This window comes from Tyto alba, unplaced genomic scaffold (assembly GCF_018691265.1).
Source record: "Tyto alba isolate M040663 unplaced genomic scaffold, T.alba_DEE_v4.0 Super-Scaffold_40, whole genome shotgun sequence".
NCBI classification, from domain to species: domain Eukaryota; kingdom Metazoa; phylum Chordata; class Aves; order Strigiformes; family Tytonidae; genus Tyto; species Tyto alba.
In genome coordinates, this window is record NW_024881316.1 from 24,277,878 (window position 1) to 24,299,533 (window position 21,656).

At 38.3% G+C, this 21,656-nt stretch overlaps 2 protein-coding genes across 4 annotated transcripts in view; both read right to left on the minus strand.

Moving 5' to 3' along the window:
- Positions 1 to 4,058, minus strand: part of GFRAL (GDNF family receptor alpha like) — a 28,854-nt gene extending 24,796 nt beyond the window's left edge. For all 3 annotated transcript variants that reach the window (XM_042803354.1, XM_042803355.1, XM_042803353.1), the window contains exons 1-2: positions 4,001 to 4,058; positions 579 to 713 (exon numbers count right to left, since the gene is read on the minus strand). In XM_042803354.1, the coding sequence (XP_042659288.1) occupies positions 579 to 713; positions 4,001 to 4,022 (157 nt within the window). In that variant the 5' untranslated portion in view covers positions 4,023 to 4,058. The remainder of the gene's footprint in view (positions 1 to 578; positions 714 to 4,000) is intronic.
- A 3,926-nt stretch (positions 4,059 to 7,984) lies between these two features.
- Positions 7,985 to 21,656, minus strand: part of HCRTR2 (hypocretin receptor 2) — a 34,402-nt gene continuing 20,730 nt past the window's right edge. Inside the window, exons 4-8 of the mRNA XM_033009960.2 lie at positions 19,451 to 19,566; positions 13,790 to 14,010; positions 12,261 to 12,382; positions 10,957 to 11,157; positions 7,985 to 9,588 (exon numbers count right to left, since the gene is read on the minus strand). Of these exons, the coding sequence (XP_032865851.1) occupies positions 9,395 to 9,588; positions 10,957 to 11,157; positions 12,261 to 12,382; positions 13,790 to 14,010; positions 19,451 to 19,566 (854 nt within the window). The 3' untranslated portion in view covers positions 7,985 to 9,394. The remainder of the gene's footprint in view (positions 9,589 to 10,956; positions 11,158 to 12,260; positions 12,383 to 13,789; positions 14,011 to 19,450; positions 19,567 to 21,656) is intronic.

A 21,656-nucleotide genomic window follows, 5' to 3' on the forward strand; every position in this document is an offset into this window, starting at 1 on the left:
AGAAAGGAATATTTTCATCTAAACGATAACAGAGATTAGGATGACTTTCGGGTCAACCTTAGAATCATAGAACCATAGAATGGTTTGAGTTGGAAGTCATCTTAAAGATCATCTAGTTCCAACCCCCCTGCCATGGGCAGGGACACCTTCCACTAGACCAGGTTGCTCAAAGCCCCATCCAACCTGGTCTTGGACACTTCCAGGGAGGGGGCAGATCAACTCCTCCGAATTATGGAAAACAAGGTTGGAACTTTTTTTCCAGCTGCATGTTGTCTTTATTTAACAGGATCCCACAAGAGCATAATTTCTGCTGAATTCAGACTTGTGTTGGTTCAGACTCTGACTTTGTCCATAGTCCTGAAATTTCATTTATCACCTTACTGAAGAGGCAGTATGACTGTTAGTGAAAACAATCTTGGCCACTGTCAAGGATTTCAGAAGTTGACTGTCTTCTGCCATCATTTTCTCTTTGAAATCTTACGGGTTTCATACAGTTACTACAGCAATACTATGCTAAACTGTGTATATGCAACTATTCAGCAATTCAAAATAAAGGTACATACACCATAAAGAATTACCTGAAATATTGCAGACATCTTCAACTACCTTCCAGACACTCTCACATCCATTTGCAGCATTTATACACTGCTCCCTCAAGTGCAGACAGTCAGCAGTCTGAGCAGTAGATACACTTGTGAAGTACATGAACAACACTGTAAAACCAGAATATAATGATTATTTATTACATTAGATAGTGTACTGACCTTTTTCATTTACACTTAAATTATAACAATATAATTTACTGTAGTTTATCTATAGATTCAAATTTTCTACCAAGTGAATTTTAAACAGAATATTTTTTTTCCTCAGTTTCACAGCTGGAAAATTAAATTTAAATTTTAAATTTTCAAAGTTGCAGTGTGGCATATTTTGTATTGGTTTTATTCCAGTATTATACATCAATCATAGCTATATATGGTTTATATATATATATATATATATATAAAATAGATATATAGAAATGGCTGCAGTTCTGAGATCCATAAGAAATTATAGAAAGGAAGACAGACAATATAAAATTCAGAGGAAACAGCATTTTATTTGGACTGCAATTTCATCAAGCTAGAGACTACACAGGAATTCCTATGAATAGAGCATGTGAAAGAGATCTGACAGTTACATAACTGTTAGATAATAAATGAGATATTATTTCATAATACAGTACTCTTCACCATCTTTGTTTTTACTTCACAGATGCATCATTTCTTGAAAACAACCCACTCCTTTACGTCTTTATCTGCTTCCCCGAGTGCACTGAACCTAAAGGCCATGTTAATTGCATAAAAAAGTTCTGAAACTGAAGACTGATACAGAAGTTTCAAGGTAAAGAATTTTAAATCAGCACCATCTCTGGCTTATGAGTAGAAAATTTAATTGTCTTGCTAAGAAAAGACAAATTAGTTTGGGTTTAGCTCTTTCATCAACATTTATGTGGTAACACAGCCCCTAATTTGTAACCATGTGTCATAATTTTCTATAAAATTAAGTTTCAGACAGTGATTTCAGGCCTTATCAAACTAGGTGATAAATACCTAATGGGATTGTTTTCCTTAGGTATTGAAGGACACAGCATCTCCCAGACCAAGTCTCCTTTTTTTTTCCTTATGTTCAGGTAAATTCATATGTAACCTGAGACTTTTCTAGTACTAATTCCTTAAATGTCATCTGCAAGAGGCATGAAATATTCCCTCAGGATTTGTCCAGATCATATCCATAGAAATTAAGTGTTTCCAGTGGTACATTTGAGAAATAAGAAATTAAATACCAAATATTGCTCTTAATAAAGAGGCATGACAGTTTAGAGGTGATGCCACCCCTTCTGGAAATTATTCTTACCTGTGATATAACAGTGCTGCCATAGGGAAAGCTTTCTGCGTGCATGTTGGTAAAGACGAAGCAACATTTAATACTTTATAACTGACAAGTACAGTAGCATCTAGGGTGCCTATGAGACACTGAGATACCACGTGCTTACTGTAGCAGGTGCTAATCCTTCCCCAGTTGTGCATAGTCCTGCCAGTTCCCAGATCTGTGCAAGGGTTGGTTGTGATGTCAGTGATTTACAACCTGAAATACTCTTTTAGGCTGCATCTGTCGCTCAGCCTGAAAGGCTGATTGACAGAAACAGCCTCTGCCACTTGACATTGAGGAATGCGCAGCTGGCCCATCCATAGGGACAATTTTGGCTCATTATGGCAATATTTTAATCCTGAGACCGTCTCCAAAAGTTCTAACTGTGAAATTATTCACTATTATTTCAGATGACAGAGAAAAAAAAAAAAAAAAAAAAAAAGTTGCCAGATACCTTACAGGTCAAAATTCCTGTATATATAAGGCAATACAAAATTACAAACCTAGAAACTTTTTAAGAAAGGGTATTTTGCTGGATGACCACTTGCCTATTTTTTAGGTACTAAGACAGTGGAAGATTTATGCATCTGATTAGGATCTGCAGCACAAAGACTTCATACTGTCTCGCTCCTGCTAAAGCAGCTTTTCAGAACCAGTGACTGAAAATTAATAAAGTAGGACTGATTGCCAATTAGCAGCTCCTACTCCTTTGTTAGGATTATTTCAGAGTGTGTTTATTTTGAACCCACCTGGAAACTGTGCCTACAAAAAGGAGGAGATGCTACTGCAAAATAAACAGCCAAGTGGCATAATACATGATTGAAGCTAATTCAGTCTAAGAGCTTCTCCAGATCTAATGACATCTTACAGATGGGTCTTTTGTTTCCTCAGCAGTACACAGGGAGCATACTGTGGCAAGCCTACATGAAACAAACCAGCCTATATGATTTCAGAATGCAGTGAACTGTAGCTAATACAACTGTTAAAATTAACAATCACTTCAGTCATTCACTTTAGTTATTTACTCTACTGTTTGGAGTACTCCGCAACTGTTTCCTACTTAGAAGAGTTCAGGTCATCTAAGAGTTAGTTTGTAGCTAAAACTTTTAGAGGGATACATTTTGGTATGAAGATACATAAATATAGATTTCTACAGTTGTCTGTATTTTTGTACAGGTGTCTTGATTCACTGGGTAGGTGTAAAATTCCTTGTTCTGAAGAATTTGGTGTCTAAAGTGAAAAGAGGGGAAAGAAGGGCATTTTAGCACCTTCATTTTGCAGATTGGGAACTGTGGAATGGAGGAATTGCAGTGTCTCTCCCAAGATTGCAGAATTATTATCTGGCAGATAATAATGAATAATGGGAAACCAAGCTGTGGTGTCTATCTAACTGCAAGAGCAGCAAGATAGGTAGCTCCAAAGGAGAAAGGCAAACTAGAGTTGAATACAGATTGAGTATAGTTGAAAAGTGATAAAGGATCACTTTATTCTAACAAAGCCTGTGGCAGAACTACTTAGAATGTTTTTTAACAGGGGAATATGAGTTTAGAGTAGCGGGATGTTAAAGAGTTCAGCATGTATACAGTAGGTAGAGGGGAATAAAAGAAATGAAGATACACTTGTCTCAACGTCTCTTGTGCCAATCCCGTTTCTACCAGGTTTCTTGATTTTCCCTTTTCCTCCGTTCAGACCCCAAGGGAAATGCCAGTAGCCCCCCTGCGTCGCACTGCCAGCACTAAACTCTTCCCACGTAGCAAACAAGTGGCTGTTTATTCAGACAAGCCGTCCCAGTTGCGGGACTCCTCGCCGGTTCAACTTCTGGCCAGCGCCACCCCCGCCACCCCCGCCTGGGTGTCCAGGGCCTGGCCGTCGCGCAGGGGTGGGGACCCCCGCCGGGTACCTGCTCGCCCCCCTCCTTCGGGCTCCCCGCGGGAAGGATCAAGGGACGGAGCCCTCAGGGATCCCGCGGGGAGGAGAGGCCAGGAGGCGCGGGGCGCAGCGAGGGTCCTGGCCAGGCTGGGGGGCTGCCTCCTCCCACCCCAATTCTCTCTTCCCCTTCCACCCCCCCCACCCCTCCCGCGGCACTTACCGAGGCGGAGGAGCGCGGCCATGCCCGGCCGCCGCCGGCTGCAGCTCCGCGCCGAGCGGGGTCGCGCCGGGACGCGGGTGTCGGGGCGGCGCCGCCCCTTCAGCACCCGCCGCGGGGACAGCGCCCCGCCCCCGGCCCCCCCGCCCCGTCCTACTGCCCCCCGGCCCCCCCTCAGCCCATCGGTGAGGAACCCTGGCTGAAGGGTTCCCCCCTCACCCCCCCCGGCCCCCCCTCAGCCCATCGGTGAGGAACCCTGGCTGAAGGGTTCCCCCTCACCCCCCCCCCCGGCCCCCCCTCAACCCATCGGTGAGGAACCCTGGCTGAAGGGTTCCCCCCCACACACACACACCGGCCCCCCCTCAACCCATCGGTGAGGAACCCTGGCTGAAGGTTCCCCCCTCACCCCCCCCCCCCCCCCAGCCCCCGCCAGCTCCCTTTGGTGCCGCCGTTACACCCTTCAGCCCCTGTCTCTCTTTCGGCCGTCATCGCTAATCGGGGCGAGGTGGTTCCCAGGCGTTTCTCACTTGGGGTGGGGGGTGGGGGTGGGGGAAGGCAGCTGGCACTGCCTGTGCATCCAGCTCTCCGCTGATTTTCGGAGAAACTAACAGAACAAGTCTGGCGGACGCCTGCGATCTCTCCAGATAAACGCCTGTTGCTATGCCTGACCGCCTTCTGCGAGCACTTTTCAATGCGTTTTAGAAGTGGATTTGTTTTCGTCTCAGACGCTGAACAGGATCATGATCTGCTAAGGAGACAGAGGAGCTATGGAGGATGTTGGCCAGCAGACCAGAGGAACAAATAACTAGTCTGTAGTCTAGACCCATCCTAGAGTATGGGCCTAACTTCAGGAGTTTCACTAAAATACACCAAAAACCAGTCTGGCATAAAAAAGTGAGCAGCTGACTTGGGTACTTAATAAAAAAGAAATCAGCCATGAAGCATACAATCATACACCTGCTGGCTTCACTGGATGCTTTTTGCTTTTGCACTGGAAGGAGGAAGAAACAGCAGATCCCTATTGATTCCTCCACACTACCTGTGCGTCTTGTTTTCACAAATTGCTTATCCCATAAAGAACATTTTAAATTGGATTTGGTCCTTGAATGCTTAAACCAAAAAGATATCCTAAAACTTCCAGCATAACTAGCAGAGATAGAGATAACTTGTGTGGAATCCTGTCCCTATATTGGCAAAGCAGAAGTTGAACCAAATCCAGATTTTGCTTAATTTTTTGTTTAGGTCAGTGTCATGATTTAGGAAAATTCAATCTTGCAATATTAAAAAAAAAAAAACAAAAAAAAAACTTAGTTAATTTATCACATTCTTTATTTAAACTCTTAAACACTGCTAAATTCGTCTCAGCTTTAATCCGTTATAACATGCAACAGTAGGTTGCGATGCATCTTACAGGGAGGGCTGAGTCAAGCTGATGTTTACTGTGCTCTACTTCCTATAAAGCACTCCCCATGTTAATGACGTGCATCAATTTTGCTAATATCAGAGATGAGATGGTGTCCTCTATACAGTCCAAAAGAAAAGGAAAACAAAATGCCTTTTTGGAGGTGGAGAGGGTAAGAAATCACCTTGCAGTCATTGTGACTACAGGGCACAAGCTTTTCACTACAGTGACAACAGAAAAAGAGAAGGAGGTCAGGATATCAGACCTACAAGATTGTGAAATGTGTTGAGAGACAAAGTACCAGAGTGATGGTGGCACAGCAATTTATGTATGTGGGAACAAATATGTTGTAATTTAAGCTCTATGTCTAATGATATGTCCAAGCAGAAACAATGGCATGAGAATTCAGTTTCTATGCTCCTGAGTTGCTAGTGGAAATATCAGAGTACTAAAGCAACGAGAGGTAACAAAACACAATTAAAGCTCAGCTTTCAGATAATTTTCAAGGTTTATAGGCTGGATAAGAAATGTGCATTCCTAACCTGACCTTTTTTGATGGATAAGAAGCCCAGAAACTTCTTTAAGATGGGTTAATTTCTGTCACATGGTCTTAAAATCTCACCATGTCTTCTCACAGCCATTTCTATCCCCATTAATATTCACTGCTCACTATTGGCTTTATCTTTACTAAAAACTCCTAGTGATTATTTTCGTTCAAAAATAAATCCAGCTGGATAATATTTTGAATGTATCTAAGTATTTGGATCTTTCTGCAGGAAAAGGTCCTAGAACTAGCAAAAAACTCCTCACTACTTTATACAGGCAGATGAGAGATTTCTAAAGGCCTCTGAAGTTTTTCTGATGAAATTGTGCCTGAAAAATTATTTGAGCTAAAAAAGAAAATTTCTAGGTATTTTTCAAATTTCGTAAAACTAAATAAATAAATACATATGAATATTTGTATCAAAAATGTTTATTTAAAAAAAAAGATATTTTTGAATAAAAAATCTTTTCATCAAAATAACCAAATATTTTGCTTGATAACCATATTTAACCAGCCTTTAGCTTGATAACCATATTATCTGGCAAGAATTAGTTAACACCTTCTACCTATCCTTGAAATTTCAAATCTTAGACAAGATCTGACTATATCACTTGTGTCTGAGAGATATGCTAATTACTCAACAAAAATCTGGCCAGATAAAAATCCAGACTCATTTGCCAATTAATGTATCATCTTTTATTTATATTCTCCACAAAATATGTACTGTTAAGTTAAAGTTATGGCTAAAATAAATTCCTAGGAAAGTTGAAAAATTTTAATTTTGGAGATCTAGGTGAAAATAAGAGAACAAAGAGAAAAAAAAAAAAAAAAAAAAAAAAAAAAGAGACATTTTCTCTTACAAAAGAGAAAAATAAGGCCAGAACCTCCATTTCTAACATGTCACAGGACACCTGCTGAAGCCAAAAACTCCCAGTGACCTTTAGTGGTGTTCTTACCTCAAACTAACAAACACAATTTCTCCCACTGGCATTAAGGCAGCAGCAAAAAGAAGACAATTTCTATTGGCAGGTGGTATTCAAATCCCCTGTGGAAAGATGCTACTTATGATTTTTCCATGACCATTGCAACCCTTCTCCCCCCTACCCCCACGCCACCCCCCCCCCCCACCCCCTGCCCCTGTTCATCTCACAAGGATCTGGGCAACACACCTGACAAGGGATGAGAATTTTGCTGGTCTTCCACAGTCACCCATGACCTTCTATGTTTGAAAGGTATGCACACTCCCCTTTTATACTGACAAAGTTTTCTTAGATAACCATTTACTTTCTCCTTTCTTGTTCTCTCTTCAAGGAAAAGATAAAAATACATTTTCTGAAATGAAAGTATAGGTTTGCATAATTTTGACATAATTGATATTTTTCAGCACTGGGTTGAGGCAACATTTTATGGCACAATTAAATGATTACTGATAATTATTTTGCAACTAGATTCCTATACTAGTTTTTAATTGTTTGACTTTTTATTTACTTATATCGAAACAAAAGAACAAATTAGAAGTATTCAAATTCCATTCTCCCTTTTCTGTAATGTTTTAATTCAGCAGCTGTTTGTCCAATCATTTCAAATTATATAGAAAAATTATATCTTGTTCCACACAGTTTAAGAATACAACATTTTCTGTGGTTGAAGAGCAAAAATAGCCTTCTAATGGCAAAGGAATTGCAATAGCTATGAAATAAAATCCTGCTGTAATTTCCACAGCTATTTGTGTTTTTTTCCTTTGAAGAGACAAAGTAAAATAATTTCTTGACATAACAATGACATAATAGCTATATTTAAAAATTAAGCTTACACACAGGAATATAGGAATTCCTCTGATTTTATTTGATGTTTAAACATTCTTTCCATTTAGGTATTTCTCATTATTTTTTTTACTAGAAAAAGAATATTCTTCTTTTTCTTTCTTAATAGAAAAAGAAAACTTTAATATACAAACAAATGCAAATTTTTTTCTCTCACTTTACACCAGTGTAAACTAGGAGTAATTTCAACAATGTCAAGTAAAACAGCTGTTGGGCAAGGCTAAAGCATAAAATGATAAAGCACTTCATAAAACTATAGCTGTCGTGGTAGACAGTACATTGCATGACATTAGGTCAAAATCAAACCTAGAAAAAATATTTACATAAATTAATCAAATAACACCTTGTCTATGAATAACTGGCTTTTCAGAAACATCTAAATGTGTGAGAATGTCTTCTTTCTATGTGAAATGCTTTTTACTGAAAACCAAGTCCTCACTCCCATCTTACTCTTCCTTTTGAAAAATCTTAATAGTGCCACAGGGAGATTGTAGCTCAGGTCCTTATAGATTAGCCTCTCCAAACAATAGGCCATGTTCCCCTAGTAGACTAAGTCTCCAGTGATGCACCGTCTTCATTCTTTAAGAAGAATAATTACAATGCATGGTATGAAGCCCCAGGCCAGGGAGCTTATCCCATAAATGGAAAATGAATAAATGAGTACTTGATCTACCGGTTCCATGAGATATCACCTCTATAATTTCCGAAGAGAAATATTTTATTTTAATTGTTGAGAAGTCAACGTTTCCTTGGCATATAATTATGCTAATTGTTAGTATCATTAGTATTAAATGGCATCTGAGAGAGAAAACGTGAAAGAAACAAGATAACCAATGTTTTCTATTTTAAAGATTCTCCGAGATCTTCAGGAGCAACACTTCCAGACATTACGGACTAAAATGGGCTACCAAAGTTAAAATGTTCTGTCCTTCAGGGGTGCTGACACTTGTTATTCCTATTGGCCTGAGTAGGAATTTTGAGTCTATAGCACCTTTGAGCATCACGTAAGTTTTGTTTAAGTAGTTATATTTTAGGCACTCAAGTCTGAAGAAAAAGATAATTGGCTATTTAGTGTAGTCTTATGAAAACATGTGTGACTTGCAGCACTTTGGGTTCACATTTTAGACGCATGTCTGTGCTTAGAAAAGTAGCCTGTAATCTCCCCAGATCAATCTGAAGTGAAAGTTCCATAATGAGTGTAGAATTTACTACAAGTGAATTAGCAGAAAAAGAAGTGCAAAGTAATTCCAGAATATCACTAGTGCATAAGTAAGCATTCCCTGTAAATAAGTCACTCATTTATAGAAACAGGGTATAAATAAATGATGGTTGAGACTTCTTTCAAATACTTAAAGTTCTTTATATGATATATTTTAGAACATTCCACAGCATCTAAAATATATAAAAATAAATATCTACACTATTTACAAAGTATGATACAATCCAATCTTTAAAAAGACTTGTAAAGACATGTTCTTTAGCTCATACTGAGGTAAGTAGGTTTCTGTAAGACTGAGAAGAAATAGGAGAGGCAGTTGTTTTGAAGGAATCCCTTTGTCCAATTGCAGTCTGTATCATGATAAAAGCCTGTGCCATTCTCTGGTGGTCTTACATGTATTGAGCCAAAGTCACCCTTGCTGTAACTCCATCGAGGTAAGTTTAGTTATGTTAGGGACAAATTTGTCCCACTCTGCATTCTCTGTGTTGCCAGTGTCTTCTGCCGAAACCCTCACATCTTCATCTAAATTTGAAGTCATGTTCATCCCTGGTATGTGGAGATGCAGTTCCACTGATTTCAGTGGGCTGAGTGTAGCTGGAATACCTGCAAGATAAAATAAAGATTTTAAGATGATTTTACTGTTTGTATCAGGTAGCTGACTGTCTCACCCTGTGACTGTCACTCTCTGAAAACTATGCAAGTGATGAGCTATTAACTAAATGGTCTGCCAGAAAATGTTCCAAATTGCACTTGGAAATTTTAACTGAAGACTTCTTGACTGGAGTCTAAGGGGATTTCTGATGCATAAACCTTGATTTTCTTACTTTTAAACATTTAAATTGTGTTCTACTACTTATTTAATATGTATTATTTGGTAAATTGCCCTGTGGTTCTTTATCCAAATGCCACTGTGACCAGCAGAGCACTACAGCTTCCTGTGTACAAGCCAATCATAGAATCATTGAGTACTTTGAGTTGGAAGAAACGTTTAAAGATCATCTAGACCGACACCCCTGCCATGAGCACAGCACAGGCAGGGAGAAGAAAATGATGACAAATAATAGATATAGAATAAAACATAGTCTACAGCCACACTGTCAACTGGGTTTCATGGATGTAACCTTGCTTGTGCCATACACACAGGAATGGCAACACTACTGGAGAAGAACAAGCTGAATTCAGGAGAAAAAATGCATTCCTTTTATAGTAAGTGAAAAGAACAGACGTCTTCAGAGGTAATTTATTTAATTCTTTTTAGATGTATAGTTTAGGAACAGATTAGCTATCCTTGGAGTTATCAATTATTTGGTTATCAACATACAGCTTAGTCCTAGCCTATAGTATCTGAGATAACTTCTAGACAACCAACATTCACATCCTTAGGAGAGGAGAGATGAATCCTGTACTTGCAGTCTCTTGCAAAGTCCTGCTGGGATATAACATATAATGTAATAAGAACTATCAAATAATAAATTATATTACATTCACCATCTATTCACAAAGCTAGGGAATTGCACAATCATTTCAGTGTTTACCCAGAATTGGGAAAGCTCGACCAACTTCTTCCTTTCATTTCAAACTATGTTCATTTGTTTATCAATCTGTATTGGAGAAGAATCAAGAGTGGCTTTCCAGCTGTTACTGACTACGTACAATACCCACCCAACAGGAAGAAGAACAGAAAATGTGAGAAAATTAACTAATGTGAGTTTCTTATTTGATCAGCCCAATTCACACCAGAATGTATGTTAAGTAGATAATTTTGAATAGTCAAGGACATTCAGGTGGTAGTTCGATCTGTACATCAAATGTTGGTTAAAATATTTGTGATAAGTTCTTCACTGTAAACATCCTTCTCTCCTTGCACTGTGCTCAGACTCAAATATTGTTGTATGCGCAATTAAATTTTACTTCCACAGCATCAAAAGACATAGGGACAAGTATACTACCAGTGGGTAATAGGTGCAGTACCATTTGCTGGAATTGTGTTTATGTTGGTCAGTACAACGTGCTCTGAAAGTTTTGAAATGTTATCAAAATTGCTGATCTGGGTGGTCAAGGATTTCCGACTCTCTGTACTGGCACGACCTCTGGTGAGCCGTTCATCATGGTGACTGCGAATGCCAAAGATGCAACAAGAAAATGCTGCTTTAAATTCTTCTCTAAATTTTCCTGTCAACCACAGAAAAGACTCATGAAAAAACTGTACTATAAACCGTGTTTCATCACACTTCATAGGTTAGAAAAAAAGAAGCTATCTAAAGCAAAATTAACTCAAAACACCCAGATGTTCTTCTAATGCAGAAGTAGGAAATCACAATTTCAACACCTTGGAGAAAGACAGAAAAAATATAGCCTTGTAAGAAGATATGCGAGGTGTGGTATGAAGCCTAAATTATTCTTGGCTAGACAGAATGGATAAACTAGAATGATTTATGAAATCATGTCATGGATAGTCTGTTGATTAATAACATATCTAACAAAAACAAGTAATTGAGTAATCGTAGGCTTAAATGGCTGAATCATTACTTGACATATGAAATGAGAAGGTATGGCTAATTTGTATTTCATCTTGAATACATTTTAAAAGAAGATTCAAAATGTTCGACAGCTCATTAGTCTGCTTGTGAGGCTCTGAGTAAATTGTTCAGATCATCCTTACACAACATACCACAAAAAAACTACAGTGGGCAAATGTATAGTGAGGATCAAAAGACTTTTGCCTCTTGTATTTGTCTGTAATATCACCAGTTGAAGTCCTGATTCTGCTGCCCATAGCCAAATAAGAAAAACACAAACTAAGATAAATCTGTACTAGTAAGTAAACAGAATCCTGGATGGTTCTTTGACCTTGTGACCCTAGTTGGCACAGTCTGGTCATGCAAGTACTATTAAAGACTCAAAGCTTCCAAAACCCAATACCTGCATATAAAATGCCAACTGGGACCAGCCCCTGGCCTGTGCTACCTCACAGACAGTATCTGGGGAGTGTTTAGGAGAATGATAATTATTTCAGATCAAAGTCACGCCAGGGACTTCTCTACCAAATTAATGTCATGGACAGTCAAATTCAAGCACTTGAACTGAGGCCGTGGCACTGTTTAGTTTAGTTGTAGGTAGATAGCCTGAAGGTAATGGGATACTTGTTCCAAGAAGAGGATCTAGCTCCCACCGGAGGAGCTGGGCTGATGTTACACAGTCATTAATCTTACTTGTTATGGCTCATTACATTCAAACTATACATTAAACTTGAATTCTAGGTAACTGTAACTTACCACTAAGGAAGTTATAAATAATAGGATTGGCTGCACTGTTTGCATATACAAGCCAGTGTGAGAACATGAACCAGGCGTATACAGTTTCTCTGTCATCGGCATGATTAAACATCCCAAAAACCCTACAGAAAAAGAAAAGCAAACCTGAAAGATGGCAAAATGAGAAATCATATAAAAAGATTTGGCAACCTCTAGCCTAATTTTATGTCTGATGGCCTATTTGCAGTATCACAGAAAAGTTGATTCAACAGTGATCACTTTCTTGAGAGAATGAAGTCTTCTCCCCATCCCTCAGCCTCCTGTCTTGATGTTTTAGTACAACAGAGACCATCAGTATTCTACTTCTCAATGGTGCAGATGCAGTATTTTTCTGCTAAGTAGACCAAGTCAGCCAGTGTCAGATAAGCCAATAAAAGATGGGAAAAGTTGCTTTTGTCCTGTTCATGTCATTGAGGTTCCTGGCTCTAGACCTACTCTCCAATAAACAGGGGCACTGGAATTGAAAAGGCACTGAACTGACCCCAAAACTGAGGCCACAGTAGCAGCTCCTGTCATCCACAGAAATCTGCTTTTCCCAGATTCCTTACACCTAACTTTTGCCATTTAAGTGAAAACCTAACTGTGGGCCTACTCTGCTATTGTAATTGAGGCAGCCTGTGTGCTTCCTCTGTGGTTCAGATTGTAGGTGGCCTGAACTGCCTTCTGGAAATACTTTTTTCTCTCCACATCATCTACCAAGGGACTTGAAGATGAAAAGTACTTAAATTAGGCCTCAGGAAAGTGCCAGAATTGAGTGGGATGTATTTAAGCCTTCATATCCAACTTAAAACTATTCCTTAAAAACTAAAATGTTCCTCGAGCACCAATAACAGGCTAGTTATTTTTTAGGATATTAAAATCTTCTACTATATGTCATCATTTATCAGTATTCCAGAGGGGTCATGAGATAAAACTGTACCAAAGCCTTAGCCTGTCAGGCACTGTACAAAACCCAAGAGCTTACATAATTATGTCTCAAATGAACAGAGGAGAAAAGAGTAAAAAAAGGTAAAACATAGCTTCACAGGCAAACTGAAGGGTTAGCCTAAGGTCTCAGAACTGTACATGATGGGGCTTGGGTTTGACCCCAGTGTTTCTCACAGTCACCGGGCCCAAGCTACAGCACTACACTCTGCTGCTAAGCTTCAGCAGCTGCTTTAGGGAAATGCACTTCCATGGGCACATTTACAGCAAACAAGCTGTAATCCCATGAAAATGACAGGTTTTAATGAGGAGCTAGGCTAGATCATTTTCATGAGGAAAAGCTTGCTAATAAGGGTTCCATAATCTGGACTTTAGGTACTACGGATAGGTTAGATACATGTTTTTCTTGCAACTGTATGATTTTCTTTTCCATTTCTTTATTGTGAAATAAGTAAGCTTATCCTTCAAAAGTAACTGCCAGTATAACAGGAATGTTGCAACAGAGTTACAGAATGTTTTTAGACAGAAAACTTTACCAAGTGTTTACCTTTTGGGATAATTTTTACCTTTTCAAGACATTGAGGATGCTAATTGGTAGATAGCAAAGTGCAAAAACCAGAAGGACAACCATTAGCATACGTGCTGTTTTCCTTCTTGCACGAATCTGTTTTATTTCAGCTGCCACAGCGCTAATCTTTGATTTTGTTGATTGTCCCAGCCCTCGGGGCTGTGCTGAGGATGGCAGAGGCTTCCATTTTTTCTGAACAACGGAAGAAGTTCCTGGGATCTAACAAAGACAAAATAAGGGGCACTTTGTAAAACTAGCACTGTCGGTACCTGTAACAAGAAAAACAGACATGTTGGCATACACAATGTAAGCTTGCAGGGAGAAGTAGGAGGTTTTTATTAAATGAATTGATGTAGCTGCGAGAAATAAACACAATTTCAGACAATTTGAAGGACTGCAAAAAAATCTGTGTTTTATCCAAATATATCAACTGATGTATTAAAATTTTCTTTACTTCCCACATACTTTGCCTTGCTTGTGCCTTCAGATTATCACATTTACCAACGCTATTTCTGTTTATGTTGCTATGGAGTTCTACATTAAATGTTTTGTTGTATGGCAGAGTAGTTTTCCCCATTAATATGTTGCTAATTTAAGACACTAAACAGCTTTTCAGCATTGCAAGAGAAGGATATAAAGCCTACATAGTTTTAGGTGCCATAAAACTTCCAAATACACAATCTAGATTACAGTGAAGCAGCTAAAGAAATCACAGCTGAAGTGTTGATGTCCCTGAAAAGCTCTTCAAAACCCAATGTATATACAGTGATTAATAGAGGGGAATCATGGAAGAGTACCAAGACAGGAAGAATTAGGTTAGCCAGACACCTTGCCAATGGGTAGATGTAGCACCATGCTATTAAAACAAAAACAAAAACAAAAACAAAAACAAAACAATAACTCCTTTTTTTTTTTTTTCCTGTGCCCTCACATAAACCAAGCGAAATAAAGCAATTTTGCTTCAGTTCTTCAAAATTATTTCCTGCCTGCAGCCAAATGTGAAAGACTACAGATGGCAAGGACTTCCCCAGAGAACTCTATTACAATGACATTTATAATGTTTTCAGTGTTACACATTGTGAAAATCTTTTTGGGTGGAAATTTAATTTTATTCATGTGTAGTGCAATTTTCTGTGGAGTGACTAGTGTCATAAGTATAATATAATTAATTTTTAAATGTATCTAAAAAATAAATAATTGTCTATCAGGGTTTATCCACAAAAACTGTCCAGAAAATAATTAATTTTTAGATATTTATTTCAGAAAAAAAGTAAGCTAAAAAGAGAACACTTGTTCTAAAATAAATGCATGCAAATTCAGAATTGCTATTATGTTGTTTCATTTTGGTTTTGTGTGTGTGAATAGCTACCTTGCACAGACAAGCCCTCAATTTAGCATTTATGTGCACCATCAAACCTGCTTTACAACTATAGGAACATTTTGTGAAAGTTGTGTTGTAATGAACAGGAAATCAGTGAAGCAGAATGGGGGACACACTATAACATGTAATTTTTACTAATGTGTACTATAAGCAAAAAACCACCTTGCACTTACTTTACTGTGGGTTCCCACTCATTCAGCTGAAATCAGCAGTGTCAGTTTCATACCTGGACATGTCTGTCCTACTGCAAGGGATTTACACTACTTAGCTGGGGGGTGTACCACTCCAGTGTGTCTTTGCCATGCAAAGACTGAGATAATATGATGCCTAAGGTTCTGATTCTGGCTTATCAGGGTACTTTGATATTCTGTTCTTCTAAATTTGAAGCGGAAGGTTTTCCTTCCTTTTCAGCCATACTGATTTACTGTATTGTAGCAAGAACAGGAGATGGAAGCAGAGAAATTCTGCCTGATTATGCTAAAGGTTCATTTGAAGAAATCAGTAACCAGCTTTCATGGTAGCTAGATGCAATTTAGATGAAGAGAAACATTATCTTGGCTCAAAAATTGTAAATGGGTATTTCTAAAGAAATGTTAGACATGACTATTTACATAGTTTGTACCTGTGTGTGCAGATAGAAGGGTCTTTTCTAGTATTTAAGCAGTCTTTAATAGAAAGAGGTGATCAAAGGTAGGACCGTATACAATGTACAATCTCACTGTACCATGTATTAAATTGCTAAATCTTCAGAAGTTTGTATTGAGAACCTTTCTGAAGAGCCCTATTTTCCTCAGTCTTTACCTGGTATACACCTGGGATTTGCTACTCTTACACCAATAGGCAATAATACAGCAAGAATTTTATCAAGAAAAGAAAAAAAAAAAAAGAAGTGCTATATACCCACAGATGCAGATCTGAACCAGTACCATCTAAGGAGAATAACACTTCAGAAGTGTGTGTGTGTGTATACAGAAACATTTACAAATATGCATTTGTGTAAACACACATACATGTATTACAAGTGATAGGATGAGAGGAAATGGCCTCAAGTTGTGCCAGGGGAGGTTTACACTGGGTATTAGGAAAAATTTCTTCACTGAAAGGGTCATAAAGCATTGGAACAGCCTGCCCGGGGAAGTCGTTGAGTCACCACCCTCATGTATTTAAAAGACGTGTAGATGTGGCACTTAGGGACATGGTTCAGTGGTGGCCTTGGCAGTGCCAGGTTTATGGTTGGACTCAATGATCTTAAGGATCTTTTCCAACATACATTATTCTGTGATTCTACGATTACGTATGTACAAGTATACACATGCCAGCATAATGCATACATTTGCTTTTCAGTAATGAATCAGTTCTAGAGATAATTGTGGAGAATTTGTGCAATTCCAGTGATTCACTAAAAGCCTGTGTCCAAGCAGGTACTAAAAGTTGCAGTTATTTTCTTATTCACCTTTCCTCTATCCCCTCAAATTATTTTCAAGGGGTTTATAACCAGAGGAAATCTCTCCAAATGTAATAACAACTTCCAAAGATTAGAAGTGTGTATTTCAGCTGCCAAAATGAAAACGGACAGGGTTCCTAGTTACGAATATGAGTAGGCTTTAGTGTGAATGTATTTGGATATCAGTAAATCGAAGCATGCAGTATGGAACTTGATAATACAAATTATGTATCAACACTTTCATCATAAATCCATTCAATTTTATTTATTTGTTCAGAAGTTACTTTTAATCTACTTAAAATCTGCAAGAGAACATAGCCTTCCTTCTAAGTCACTAATTCCTTGCTAATAATTACAATAAACTACTCAAAATCCCTGGTATTTGTGGCATGACTGTTCTTGTCTTTACAAATATGATTCATGAATTCAAAGACTGTATAGCTTATATTCAAAGATCTGCTTGAAAGACACAATTTTAAAAGCTATTGCACAAGTATGGTAAGAATAGCTTGTAAATCTATCTTACCTTTAGACATATCAAAATTTGCATGCACGACACACTCCATTTTTAAAAAGAACTTTTAGAAAAAGTGTAAGGCATAGAAAGCATCTGTTTGCTATGTTGTTTTTTTTTTTTTTTTCTATCAGGTACATCTGGAAGGCTTATTGTACCTTGCATTAGGATCACTATATTTAACTGAAGTTCTGGTAAACAGCATGATTTCTTAATTGAAACTATTATCAAATAATACATTTAGAGCACTGTATTCATTTGTTCTACATGACTGATTCTGGCACACCTGTTGCACTTAGAAAAATGCCTGATGTCTGCAGCCAAGTCACAGTGGATAATAGATGGGCAGGGGTTTTAATTTCACTTAGTGCAGCCTCTTACATATAGTGCTATCATCTGTGCTAGGAAAAGAGACATCTGTAATTTCGCATTATTGATAGCACTAAGCCTGTAACAGTATTTGTCTTTTGCCACTGAAAAAAGGATCATCCTATCCTTGTCAGCATGCAAGAGGTATAGCAAGAAACATTGTGAAAAAGAAATTGGCCTGCTAATACAATTGGGAAAAAAACCAACAAAATAGGTTGGTTTCCAGTCATCCAACTTCTGTTCTGAATCTGAACCAGAATTTTCAAGCTACATACAGAACAATTTCTTTGCATTAACTTAATTAATGGACAGTTTGAGAGAATAGGTAGATCGTAAGGAAAGTACAGAAAAGAAGGTTAAGGACTATGGTGATAAGGTCATTGGGTGCTACAGGACAGGTAACTATTCAGCAGTGCAGAGCATCTTAGAGATATATTAGACTGAACTTAATTTCAAAACTAACCAAGCAAAGCCTTTGTTCTGGTGAAGAATCCCCTCAAATTGTAAAGGTTAAATTTTACCTTCAGACTATCTTGTTATTTAATCTTATAAGAAATTAAAAGCAAAAATAATTATTTAAACAGCAAGATAAACCGCAACTCTGGTTTAACCTAATCTGATTGGAAGTGAGAATAACTGCTATTATGATGTACGGATGATAACAAAATGTCTTATAGCGGAATTGTTTTTATCTATGTTTTAGTTATTTGCAAGAGATAGGTTTTGTCAGTATGATTTTTACTTTTAACATGTATATTTAGAAATCTAAAGTCTACTTGTGACTTCTCAGATGGATCAATTTGAACTAAATGAAAAGTGCTCTTGATGTAGCAGATATTATGTCCTGGCCAGGAAAGCCTCAAATTTGGATGATATCGGATGTAACAGTGACAGAGAAATAATTCATGCCCATATCTTGATGGAAATGTCAGCCATTGTTAGAGCCATTTGAGAGGACAGGAGAGGGAATATTTTGCATCATGTCTTCAATAGGATGAGTTTATTGTCCATTACAGAATGACAGGGCAGGGAGTGGCAGAGGACTACAGCTATAGATAAATCTTGGACAAAGCAGAAGACAGCAGAGAGAACCACAGATTCATTGCATTGTTGCATGACAGATTACAATTCACACCCAGAAAATGATTCTCAAGCTGGCACCATTTCAAAATGTTGGAGGGGCAAAAAATATTCCTGAAAAAACTGACATAGTTTTTGCCACTTCAATTCAAATGTTCTTTGTGTGCTTACTTGTTTGGGTTTTTTTGTTTAGTATTCCTCTTTTCTTTCCTGTATTTTTAATTTGAAGCTTGAAAAAACAGATGTTCACATTAGAAATCATGCCAATTATACATCAGTAATTCACATCAAATGTCACAGATAACAGCCCACTTCACATCAGGCAATTCCAGTCTCATAGTTCTGATAGGTGGACTTTCTAGTCTAACTTTTGTTCAGATTGGACCTGCTACGAACCTGAGACTTTCTAGAATGAAAAATAAAAATAAATAATTGTACAGACTACTAACAAGATGGGAAGGTCGATGCTAACTTTTGACTGCTACAGGAGATTTTAGAGGTATAATACAGGAGATTTTAGCGGTATACTTAAGGTCACTGAAGGTAATTTGGTAAGCATTTCAGGTACAATGGGAGAGATCTTTCTTCTGCCTATATTTAGTACTTCTGTTGCCTTTTTCTCTCTCTCTAAGCTCTTCAAAGACATGAGCAAGAAGGGGTTTACACTCAGCCTGACTGCCTTAAGTTTTAATGCCTCTTAGTGCCTATCCAAGGTGGCTGTAAGCCAGCAGTGCCACTGAACCTGGTAACAGTGCTGGATGTAAAAATCAAAGTCTTAAGTGACACTGTGGAGCATATAGAGAAGGTTGTACATGGGAATCTGCATATAGTCACAACAGCAAGCAAATAGAGCTAGTGTTAAGTGACTTACCTGGCGACACCACAGCTTTCGAAATATTTGCAAATAGGCCAACACCATAAGACACAGTGGTGCCATGTATGTCACCAGAAAAAAGCATGTGTGGTACATTTTAGGGTAAGCCTCAGCTGGAAAGAGAATTCAAATAGGAAAAATGCATTTAAATATACATACATTTCAAAATCACTTTAAGACAAATTATTCATATAGACATCCATGTGTTTTTCAAACATAATAGATTATAATGGGAGATGTATCCAATAATATTTCAGTCAGGATTGATTTTTTCATCACTTCTATATAAATTCTGTTTCTATTATAAACCTGCTTTTATCTCAAGCATCTCATATCACATTATTGCTTTCATATCACATTATTAATTTAGGTATGAAGTCTTAAGTTTTGCTTTTTATTAAATCAGTGAAAGATAGAAAATTTCATTATCTAACAATAGCTAACTAATTATCCAACCTACCTCATCTTTGACGTATTTAGCAGGTTGTGTAATGGTCTTTAGTGTTAATTCTGTAAAGGCTACTATGTATCCCTGAGTACATTGCACAGCCCCTCACCTATAAACAGAGAATGTAGACTAGAGCACACAGGATGGTGATGGGAGGAGAGTTTGATATTGCCAAATGTTTATATTAATTACAATTTAACACTTATGGATGGCCTGAGAAAAGGAATGAACATTGTGGAGACTGACAATACATAGCAGAAGAGAACCTGTGTACTCCATGAGCAGTTGGATTGCATGGTAATCGTAAACATTTCATTTTGGCTAGAGTAAAGGAGGAATGCTTATGTTAATTTCCAGAATTTCTGAATGTTTCAGGATGATAAGATATGCAACTGAAACTCTGTATTGATTGTAGTTTTAATAAAAAATAAAAATAATTAAAAAAAAAAAAAGTTCCACGAGATCAAAACATTGGTGAGTCAAACTTATTTTCTGCCTCTTGATGTGACTGAGATTGTGGACCCTGTTGAACAAGAGGTACCTTTGCATGCCAGGAGAACCCCTAAGAGTTTGATTAGATAAGGAGATACAGTGACTTGGCCCATAACTCTCACAGCAGGAAGGAGTACACTATCACACGTTAACTCCAGACTCACCCTCAAACCCAGACTCCAGTAATATCACACTCAGTGTTGGGCCAGAAAGTGCCAGCTGGTTCACCAGTCAGAAAAACTTTGGTATCAGGGAAATAGAAATGCTATAACAAAATCCACCCCATGTTTATTGCTAGCAAAGGTAATAGAGACATTGCCATTGTCATTTGACAACTTTGATGGATCAGGTTTCAAAAAATTTAGATGAGCAGCGTTTTACTCCTTCCTTGCTCTAAGATCCCGTAGCAAACCAGTTTACCAACTCTTAACTAGCAGTTGCAGCTACTAGCTCTTGTCAATGTCCCCTGGGAAAGCAGACCATTTAGGGTAGGTTTTCAGGTTTTCTATAATTAGTGATAACCTGGGTTTGTATATTGACTGATGATCTCAAACTTGTTTTTGCCTTCCAGAAAATGCAGCCTCATAGCAGTCCTGTCAGATAGGGAAATACCGACATGCATGCTTCACAGGTGGGGAGATTAAGGAGAAACTGGAGTAAAGTGACTTACTGGGATCACAGGAGGTCAGAGCTGAAAGTACATTCTTTCTGCTCAGAAGGAGGTGCCACCTGCCTCATCAGTGCCCTGCAGGCAGCCAGGCCCCTTTCAGGTAGAAGGACAGTACATATTTAAAAGGCCATCTGGAGTTTATGGCTTCCAACTTAGCATTCCAAGTAAAGTGAAATGAGCCTAGCTATCTACAAAGAACTGACGGACCAGGTTAGAGGAAGATCCTAACACTTGCCTTTGAAGTTTAGCCACCTGGAAAGTGCCAGCTGCTAAACATCAAAGGAAGACCTGTCCCTCCTCCACTCAGGGCAAAACTCTTTGTAGAACTTTTCCCTAAGAAGCATGACTCTATTTAGCTTCTCGAGCCAAAGAAAAGCTTTAAAACTGTTTGACAATCACAGCAGCAAGAAGGAGGAAGGGGCTGGTCTGGGATACTGTTCATTTATCAAGTGAGTGAGTTCCAGGCTCCTTGAATAAGGACATCAATCAGTCTATGGTCCTGGTGATATATCAGCTGCCTGACTGGGACTGCTGAACCTCTTACTGCCAAACAGAAGAGGGGAAAAGTGTCTTTGCCTTCCATGGACACTTAA